Below are 10,670 nucleotides of genomic sequence, written 5' to 3' on the forward strand. Positions count from 1 at the left end.
TTGTCAGAGAGATACACCATAATTAATTTACCTCTTGCCTCTTGATTTTGAGATCAAACTTTTCCACAAATATTTTCCCTGTATTCCAGGAATAGTTTTTTGGCTATATTCCAAAGTTGAATAGTAATTATTTCTTTATCCTCAGATGTCTCATCGCTTAAAGCCAAGGCTTTTCATTTGTGTTCTGTTCCTGTGCCTCTTAAACTGCTTGAGGAGCTTTTTTCCTTTTTTGTCCTTCAAATTAAGTAGTTTAACAATAGCCTAGTAATTGGTAGTGGATTTATTTTTACCTGTGTGGATTATTATTTTGCTTATATTTGAGCATTTATGATTCCTCATTCTTTTTTTTCTTTTTTTTAAATATATCTTTATTAATTTCAGAGAGAGGAAAGGAGGGGGAGAGAAAGAGATAGAAACATCAATGATGAGAGAGTCCTTGATCGGCTGCCTAGCCCACAAACCGGGCATGTGCCCTGACCGGGAATCGAACCCCAATCTCCTGGATCCTAGGTCGATGCTCATCTGCTGAGCCACTCCCTGCCAGGCTCATTCTTATTTTTTATACATTGTAGGTAGGGATATAGTATGGCAGAATGCTTGTGGAGGAATATTTGGTCATATCTAGCAAAAATTATGCATACATTTATTTGACCGAGCAGTCCCACTTCTGTAAATCTGTCATAAAGCTACAGTGGCCAAAATATGAAGTGACGTGTATAAGGCCATTCATTGAAGCACTGTTAATAATTGCAAAAGAAGGAAACAATCTGGGTCCATGGATAGGTGGATGAATTATCTAGTCTGTATACACACATGTAGTTATGAAAAGGGGTGAGAGGTCTTTAGTACTAGGGAGCTATCTCGGATATGAGTAAAGGAAAAAAGCAAGGGCAGAATCGTGTACAGTGTGCTTCATTTTCTGTGTTCATATGAATATGAAATAATAGGTGTTTTATATTTTCAAAAAGAAGCAATGGAAACATCACTAGTAAAAATTGTTACATGTAAGAGGGAACAGAACAGGGAGGAAGCAGACTCTGAAAATGTATTGTTTTATAAGTTTGACTTTTGAATGTTTTATGTCATTTTCTATAGTTTAAAATTTTTAATAAAAAAGAGCACATCTTACAAATCTAAACCAATTTTTTTAAAGTTGCCTAATGTCTATCAACTTAATGGCAAACCACATAGAGAAGAATTATATGAAAGAAGCTAAGTAAAAACTAATCTTTAATTTGGAGTTATCAGTATAAACTCAGCATTTTTTCCCTCTAAAAATGCTTATTTTCAAGCCTAATGAAAAGGCCTAAAGCAGTGATAACCTATTAGTAATGAACTCCTAGTGCCAAGATTCTGATCTGAAAATTATCATTTTCCACTAAAAAATGCCAGGACTTCTTGGGGAAATGGCTTATTCCAACTGTGGGACAGGAAATACAAAAGATAAGCCTGGAACATCCTGTGCCTAAAAGTAATGGAACTATCAGCAGCTAGTGGGATCATGTCACTTCACATAACTCGAAGAGGCTCCCACCAGTCAAATGGGGGAGGGGGGGGAAGACAATGTAAGTATTGAAAAGAAGAGTGACCACAGTCAGTTAAAGTACATCAAGTATCTAAAAATCAGTGACATCATAGTGATTAAAATGTTTTTGGTTACCTTTGGAAGTTGGTCACCTAGGGCACCAGCTTGTTCTGAAAATAAAAGGCATCAACCACATATTTTACTGTTCTTATATAGGCTGTATTTTAGGGAAAACCAAATACATTTTTTAAAAAACTCATTATAGAAGAGTCACATTTAATAAGTGCAGGGATAATGATTGAATTACATATTTGCAATTTTTTGCTACGCCCTTGATGTAGTAAACCTCAGTAATAAACATCACTGGCTGCTAAAACTACAGTCATCAAGACAGTGATATTGGTGAAAGAAGAGAAAAATATATCTGTGGAACAGACTAAAGAGTCCAGAAATAGGCCCTCATAAATATAGATAACTAATTCTTGACAAAATAGCAAAGACAATTCAGTGGAGAAAGGATAACCTTTTCAACAAATGGTGCTGAAACAACTGGACATCCACAGGTAAACAGTGATTATAGACACAGGCCTTATACCTTTCATAAAAATTAACTCAAAATGGATTATAGACCTAAGTGTAAAATGCAAAACTGTTGAACTCCTAGAAGATAACCCAGAAGAAAATTAGGTCACCTTGGGTTTGGTGATGCCTTTTAGATTCAACACCAAAAGTACTGCCCATAAAAGAAAAAATTGAAGTTGGATTTCATTAATACAAAGAACATCTCCTCTGTGAATGACACTAAGGATGAAAAGACAAGCCACAGACTTGAAAATCTTGGCAAAACACAATTCTGACATAGGACTGGTATTCTGAATATACAAAGAATTCTTTAAAACTCAACTTTAAGAAAACAACCCAATTTAAAAATATGCAGAAGACCTAAACAGACACCTTACTAAAGAAGATATACAGATGACAAATATGAAAAGGTGCTCCACATTATATGTCATTAGGGAATGGCAGTTTAAAACAAGATACTACTACAAGCCTGCTAGAAAGGCTTAAAACCAAAACACTGACAATAACAAATGCTGACAGCGATGTGGAGCAATAGGAACTCATTCATTGCTGGTGGGAATGCACAATGGTGCAGCCACTTTGGAAAACAGTTTGGTGGTTTGTTACAAAACTATACTCATATTATCCAGCAATTATGCTCCTCGGTATTTACCCATATGAATTGAAAACTTCTGTCTGCTCAGAAATCTGCACACAGATGTTTGTCACAACTTTATAATTATTAAAACTTGGAAGCAGCCAGATCCTTCGGTAAGTGAATGGATAAACTGTGGTACATCTAGACAGTGGAATATTATTGACAGCTAAAGAGAAATGAGCTGTGGAGACATGAAAAGACCTGGAGGAACCTTATGCATATTACTAAATGATAGGAGCTAATCTGAAAAGACCAAGCACCATAATTCCAACTATATGACATTCTGGAAAAGGTAAAACTAGAGACAGTAACAAGTTAGTGGTTAGCAGGAGTAAGGGAGTGAGATGAATAGGTGGAACACAGGATTTTTAGGGCAGTGAAACGTCTCTATGATAATGTAGTGATGGATACATGTTATATATACGCTTGTCAACACCTATAGACTATACAACATCAAGAGTGAAGCCCTGCCCGGCCGGGCGTGGCTCAGTGGTTGAGCGTCGACCTAGGATCCAGGCTATCGGGGTGCGATTCCCGGTCAGGGCACATGCCCGGGTTGCGGGCTTGATCAGTGACTCTCTCATCATTGATGTTTCTATGTCTCTCTCTCCCTCCTTTCCTCTCTCTGAAATCAATAAAGATATATTTAAAAAAAAAAAAAAGTGAACCCCAGTGTGAACAATGAAATTTAGTTAATGTATCAATATTGGCTCATCACATAGCATATGTATCACACTAATGGTAAATATTAATAGGAGAAAGGGGGCATATGGAAACTTCCTGCACTTTCCATTCAATTTTATGTAAACCTAAAACTACTCCAAAACTAAAGAGTACTTTATTTAATTAAAATATTAGAAATTGACCTTCTAGCGAGATTGCCTAGAATTTAAGTCAGTCTTTAAAAGTCCTGTTCTTTGCCCTGGCCGATGTGGCTCAGTTGGGTGTCATCCCATGCACCAAAAAGTTGCCAGTTTGATTCTGGGTCAGGGTATATACCCAGGTTTGGGGCTTGATCCCCCGTAGGCAGCGTGCAGGAGGCAGCTGATTGATGTTGCACTCATGCGTCGATGTTTCTCCTCCTTTCCTCTCTCTAAAAAATCGGTAAACTATTCTTTTAAAAAAAAGTCCTCGTCTTTGATTTAAGGATGGTTTGGACATATTTACCTTTTGTTATGATTGTAATTCTTCCATGCAAACTTTTTAGTTTATTGGGAAGTTACTGTTAATTGAAGCACCTGATAGTTCTAAGTGGTTGAAATTGAAGTAAACCAACTTTCACAGTTTCACTGTGGGTTTTGTTGATTTTTTAAAATTACATTTTCATTATTTCACTATGCCATCTCCCTCACAATTAGGAATTTTGACATCAAAAGCGTATTTAAGATTTTGACTTGAGGAAAGGTGGGGTGTTTTTTTCAGAAAGTCTCCATTTATTACACCAAATAAAAAATTTATTTTCTGGTCTCTTAGCTGCTGGACTCATGCACACGTTCAACGCCCACGCTGCCACAGACATCACAGGCTTTGGAATTCTGGGCCATGCGCAGAACTTGGCCAAGCAGCAGAGGAACGAGGTGTCCTTTGTGATTCACAACCTCCCGGTGCTGGCCAAGATGGCTGCTGTGAGCAAGGCCTGCGGAAACATGTTCGGCCTCATGCATGGGACCTGCCCGGAGACATCAGGTACAAGGATTCTGGGCCCAAATCTGAGGATTAAACTAGTGAGGCTAACGGAAAGTTTCGTGAGAAGGAAGAATCTAGGTGAATGAGCGTGACCCCGTTTTGTGTGAGGTCAGTGCTGATAACCTTGGCCTCCTGAGCAGCCAGTGCTCTCAGCCCCTTTGCGCGGCAGCTTCCCCGGCTCCCGCCAGCCTGTGGGACGGCGCAGCCTTATTTCAGCCCATTGTTGCCTGTGTTTGGTGATAGAATGGGAGGAAGGAAGATTACGGGAAAAATAAGTCACTACTCAATTTTCATTGGAAACCTAGCATTTAAAATAACTTAATCATAGGTTACATTGAACAAGCTGTTGTTTTCCTTGGGAAAAAAGTCTAAAATTGCTTTAACAATGAAACAGTGTAGTATGTTTTCAAAGTGCCGTTTTTCCTTTTGACCCATTTTTTCCTTTCCCCGTGACTCCTGTATTTTATCCTTTAAGTCCCCCTTTTTTTTCAGTCTCTTCTTCCTGTTTTCTTTCCTCTATATAGTAAAACCTTGATATAATGGAGTAATTCAGGTGAAGGGGTGTTCATTAAAGCCAAAAATCTGTTATGTATGGTAAAGTAGGTTTTCCAAATGTGTGTGTTAAAAAATTGACAAATTAGTTACTTTACCTGTTTTTACTTATGTAGACATGTTTGTGTAATTGAAATTATCATGCCCGAAAAGTTTAACAGAAAAGTTTTCTACACGTATTGCAGTAATTTTAAATTTATACTGAATATAGGTCTAGTGAATGCGTGCATTCACCAGTCACTGAGAGTAAACAAGTGCACATGGCTGGGGCATGGCTTAGCGCACATGGGAACATCTCCTGGCACACGATAAAACTGCGTAAAGTCACACCACATGACAACAGAACCAATTACCTCTCGGGATGAGGTGTGATCACATGGTAATCATTCAACAAGTGGTGACTCTTGGATTTCAATATGTAGACTATAGTTGCAGATATGTAATAGTTTTTTATGTTGATGAAATTACTACAATGTGTTTTTTCCAACACGTAACCTAATTGCTAAAATTTGTTAAAAATAACAGTGAATTAATAGCAAAAAAAAAAATCTGTTAATTATAAGCAAATCTTGGTTAAAAGCATTTTAAAATTAACAGGGTGTTAATTTTCACATATGATATACAAATCGGAAATTTTGTCCATTAAATCCAAAGTCTTAAATTGAGGTCCACAAAATCGAGGACTTACTATACCTCGGTAATGTCCTTGCCCTGGCAAAAGAGTCCAGTTATCTAGGGATTTAAGAAATATGCATATCTAGCCATTGCCAGTGTGGCTCAGGTGGTTGGAGCATCATTCCTTACACCAAAAGGTGGCAGGTTTGATTCCTGGTCAGGGCACATACTCAGGTTGTGGGTTCGATCCCAGGTTAGGGCAGATGTGGGAGGCAGCCAATCAATGTTTCTTATATCTCTCCTCCTTAAAATCAATTTTTAAAAATTAAAAAAATAAATAAATATGCATACCTAGACCCAATCCCTAGGACACCCAATTCAGTCAGACTGGGGTGGGCCTGGTCATCAGTAATTACACCAGCTCCCCAAAAGGTTCTGGGATGCAGCCAGAGGCAATGACCATAAAGCCCTGTAGAAGGGCCGTGGTTCAGCCCTGTAGAAGGGCTCTGGTTCTCTGGTAGGTCTCTCAGTTTAGTAGAGGATCCTGTCTTTAAGAAAGAAGCAAAATCCCATAAGCAGCCTAAGATGACCTCTGAAAATGGTTCACTATTCACTTCTTCCAGAAAACCCCACAAAATCATGCAGATCAAGAGGTTTAAATCTTCATGTTCAGTTTAAGAACACTTGTGAAACTGCCCAGGCCATCAAGGCTTTATGTATTTGAAAAGCCGCCAGGTATCTGAGGATGTCACTACAGAAGGAACATGTGCCATTCCATCGTTACAGTGGTGAAGTTGGTAGGTGTGCCAGGCCAAGCAATGGGGCTGGACACCGGGTCAGTGGCCCCAAAAGAGTGCTGAATATTTCCTCCATGTGCTTAAAAATGCAGAGAGTAATGCTGAACGGAAGGGTTTAGGTGTAGATGCTCTGGTCATTGAGAACATCCAGATAAACAAAATTCCCAAGATGTGGCACAGAACTTAGAGCTCAAGGGCGAATTAACCCACACAGGAGCTCTCCCTGCCACATTGAGGTGAACCTTTCTGAAAAAGAGCAGGTTGTTCCTAAACCAGAAGAAGAGGTTCCATAGGAGAAAAAGATAACCCAGAATAAACTGAAGAAACAAAAAGGCCCAGTCCTGGCTTGGTGGCTCAGTTGGTCGGAGCATCATCCCATACACCAAAAGGTGGTGGGTTCAATTCCTGGTCAGAGCACATACCTACATTTCAGGTTCCATCTCCAGTCAGGGTGCATACAGGAGGCAACTGGTCGATGTTTCTCTCTATTCCTTTCTCTCTCAAAGTCAATAAAAACATACTCAGGTGAGGATTAAAAGAAAAGAAGAAACTTGCCCTGTATCTCAGTGGTTAGAGTTGGCCTGAGCACCAAAATGTCAGGTTAGATTCCTGATCAAGGTCACATACCTGGGTCGTGGGTTCACTCTGTGTCCCTTGTCGGGAGCGGGCAGGAGGCAACCAGTGGATGTGGCGCTCTCACATCAATGTTTCCCTCTCTATCTCTCTCTCCGCTTCCCTCCCTTCCTCTCTCTGAAAAAGCAATGGAAAAAATATCATCAGGTGAGGATTAACAAAAATAAAGAATCCTGTCCCAAGAGAAATTTAGATTTAGCTAACAAAGTGTGCTTGATTGATTTAAAAAAAAAAAAAAAGAAGAAGTGGGGGGAACTTTTGTTTTCAAAGTAGTATGGAAAAAATACCATGTATGTTATTGAGGCCTCAAACACCTACTTCGACACAGCATTCAGTGGTTCACAAGTAGGTCATCTTCACAGTTTAAAGTTTGTTACTGTATATGTGTTTTTTACTATAGTAGGAGTTTTGCAAGAAATGGCTTAACTACACTTTAATCTGGAATAGGTGAAGGCAAAATGGAGCAGGCTTCTTAGTTGAATGGAAAGGACAGCTTGAAGATAGAAGTTCTTGGTTGAGCTTAGATCTGTGCAAGAATTTTTTAGGTAGTGACAGAGAAACTGCTCACATGGCATCACAACTAATGATAATTTTTTCTTTGCCAGGAGGCCTTCTAATCTGTTTACCACGTGAGCAAGCGGCTCGGTTCTGTGCAGAGATAAAGTCTCCCAAATATGGTGAAGGTCACCAAGCATGGATTATTGGGATCGTAGAGAAGGGCAACCGTACAGCCAGAATCATAGACAAACCCCGGATCATCGAAGTCGCACCACAGGTGGCCACTCAAAATGTGAATCCCACACCTGGTGCCACCTCTTAATCTAGACCGAAATAGCTATTTGGTTTTGTTTTTTAAATAGATTTATTTCCTTTATCATCATTTCAATTAAAGACTATAAACAACAACAAAATTCTCATTGTGTCTACACATCTGGTGACCTGAGGTTTATTTGTTAATGGATGCAGTTAATAAGATAAAATCCATTGCCTTTTTTTCCTGTTACATTAACTGAAGATGCACCTAATCTTGAGGCAGCTTCTGAGTTGAGAATTACATTGTTATCCAATACTGTTGATTCATTTTGAATCTTTAGACACTTATCTCTTGCCGCATAGGCTCTTTTTAAAGGTGCTTTCACATAGCACAGGCATTACCAGTTGTAGTGTCAAATTGCAGTTTGTGTCTTTCATTTCATGTATATTTATCATCAGTCTGATCTTTTTTAAGTGTCTTGAAAGGTATTCTGGAAAGATGGAATTGGTAAGTGACACAGTGGTATCCCAGTAGGAAGAGGGTTGCATGATTCCTTTGAGTGATTTGTAAAGCCTAGTCGTCTAATTCAAGAGCATCTCTTTGACCCAGGATGTTTCCCAGTATGCATTCAGTTAAACAAGGCAGGTGCTTAACTGCATGGAAAGCACTTGGAAGGCAAAAAGGAAATTTTCTTTCTTTTTTCTTTTTTGTAGTCTTCCTAATATTTACAGTAATATCATTAACTTTTATCAATAGCAAAAATGGGATACTTTTTGCAATGTAATTAGATGTTCTATAGTGCAGCAAGGAATTGCCTTCTAAAAGGGGTTGGGGGTCATGTATAATACTCATTTACAATTCAATATATAATTACACAAATAATTTTTAAATAGAATCAATAATAAAGACTGTTCTGTGGATGGTAGTGCTTAATACATTTTATATTTTGTATAGTGATTTCAGGCCTCTTGTTTTCTTAAAGTCAGCAGCTATTTAACCTAATTCTAAGCATTACTTTGTCCTTTGCGCCAGTACTTTTTTGTGCACGCTTTTTGTGATGTGTTAAAAATCTGCATTGCCAACATTGCAGCTCGAACTTAAACTTGTTATTCAAGTAAATATTTAATTTTTTTTATTGCTCTTGTATAATCAGATGCCCCTTTTAGTATTATTTTAGAAGCATTGGGAGGGTTTTGGCTAAAGTACAATTTATTGGGGAAACTAGATTTTAGTTTTATAAAACTTTTAAGTCTTTCATGGGACCTATATTTTCTTGAATTAAATTTTGTAGTTCTAGAAAAAATAGGCAATCTAAAAGGTGTTTATCTGTGTTACTTAGAAGCAGAGGCTTCCTTATATTTTAACCTACTAAGCAATCTGGAGGGATTCCTATCATTAAGCACAAGTACACTGACCCCTCAAGTGTCTACATAAGAGAAAAAGCATCACATCGCTGCAAGTTTCTGAATGCTTCCCGCTTACAGGCCCCAAAACCATGTGAACCGATCAACTTCTTGCCAAAGGAAACCGCCACTGGGGAAAGAAAGCCCTGGAAGAGGCTTTACTGTGGACACTTCCCTGCTTCAGGAGCCCAAGGGCAGCCTGTCTGGCCTGTGTCACTGAAGCTCAAGCCATTTAAGGATGATGTGCGGTACCTGAGAGGCTGCTACAGGACTGAAATTAATTGGACATTTATAGGGATTTATACAGATGTTGGTCCTCAAAAGCTACAAACCAGTGGTCTGCAAAATAAAATGTGTTGGAAACCTCTGAGATGAACATACTGTTGAACTTTTTTTTTTTAATACACTAGTGATGAGTAAATCTGAATGACTTTCTGAATGACTTCCAATGTAGATCAGGTTTTGAAGGCTGATGATTTCCTTGGTGGCAGGCCTGCTAGAGCAAGGCCTAAGGATTATGTACTTGAGGAAATCATTGTGAATATTCATATATATATATATATATATATATATATATATATAAAGGTCAAATGTTGGGTACTTAAGAGGTCCATGCTATGTGATCCAAGGAGGAAGAGCTGGTCTTCAAGGGATGTTTCTCAGCGTTCCACGTCCAGAATCACTTGGGGATTCTTGTCAAAGGCAAAATTTTGGGCCGCACCCCATACTGGCAGTCAGTATGGGGGGCATGGGACTAGGGAATCTCAAGCACCCTAAGTGGCTCCGTGCGCTAGTTAGAACCATAGGACTAAAGGAGTGGTGCAGAGGCAAGGGAGGGAAGGAAAGTGAACTTGCTCTTAAAATACACTTTTCCAGGAATTTTTCTTTTATATCTTGACCATTCTGTTTACCGACATCTGGCCCAGCAAAGCAAAAAAGCCCAAGTGTCTTGAAAGATCCTTGAAGAATCAGGTGATTGCCACTGAGTATTTGTGTTCTTGGCAAAACCTATGCAGAATATCTTTAAGTGAGCTATTAATAGACAATTATTTGGCTTCCTGGAAGCACTTTAAACCTTCACATTGAGGTGTGTTCATCTTGGTATAGTGATTTATTTTCTTTAAACCCTATGATAGTTGCATCCAAAAATACAGTTTGTTAGAATGCACAGAATTAGTGAATACAGCCTGAAGAGGTAGGTTAATTCCTTCAGACAACAGGCGTTATTTGCCAAGAAACATCAAAGTTAAGCTTATTTGCTGTGTTGAGCATTTATTGTGATTCAGTCCAGGAAAAGAAACTGAAATATGATGCAAGCAATATGGACTTTTCTTTTGGCTCAGTATTTTTTTTTAATGTTTTATCCTTGGGCGAGGATATGTTTATTGATTTTCTTTTTGGGGGGGAGAGAGATTGAGAAACCATTTGATTAGTTGCCTCCTGTACTCGAACCTGCAACCTGCGTATGTGCCCTGATCAGGGGTCA

General features: G+C 38.7%; 1 protein-coding gene across 3 annotated transcripts in view; it reads left to right on the plus strand.

Moving 5' to 3' along the window:
• SEPHS1 (selenophosphate synthetase 1) overlaps window positions 1–9,611 on the plus strand; it is a 28,026-nt gene extending 18,415 nt beyond the window's left edge. For all 3 annotated transcript variants that reach the window (XM_087823594.1, XM_016203915.2, XM_016203916.2), the window contains exons 8-9: window positions 4,218–4,430; window positions 7,633–9,611. In XM_087823594.1, coding sequence (XP_087679720.1) covers window positions 4,218–4,430; window positions 7,633–7,847 — 428 coding nt within the window. In that variant the 3' untranslated portion in view covers window positions 7,848–9,611. The remainder of the gene's footprint in view (window positions 1–4,217; window positions 4,431–7,632) is intronic.
• Window positions 9,612–10,670: the final 1,059 nt, after the last annotated feature.

This window comes from Miniopterus natalensis, chromosome 1, assembly GCF_054644295.1.
Source record: "Miniopterus natalensis isolate mMinNat1 chromosome 1, mMinNat1.hap1, whole genome shotgun sequence".
Taxonomy (NCBI): Eukaryota; Metazoa; Chordata; class Mammalia; order Chiroptera; family Miniopteridae; genus Miniopterus; species Miniopterus natalensis.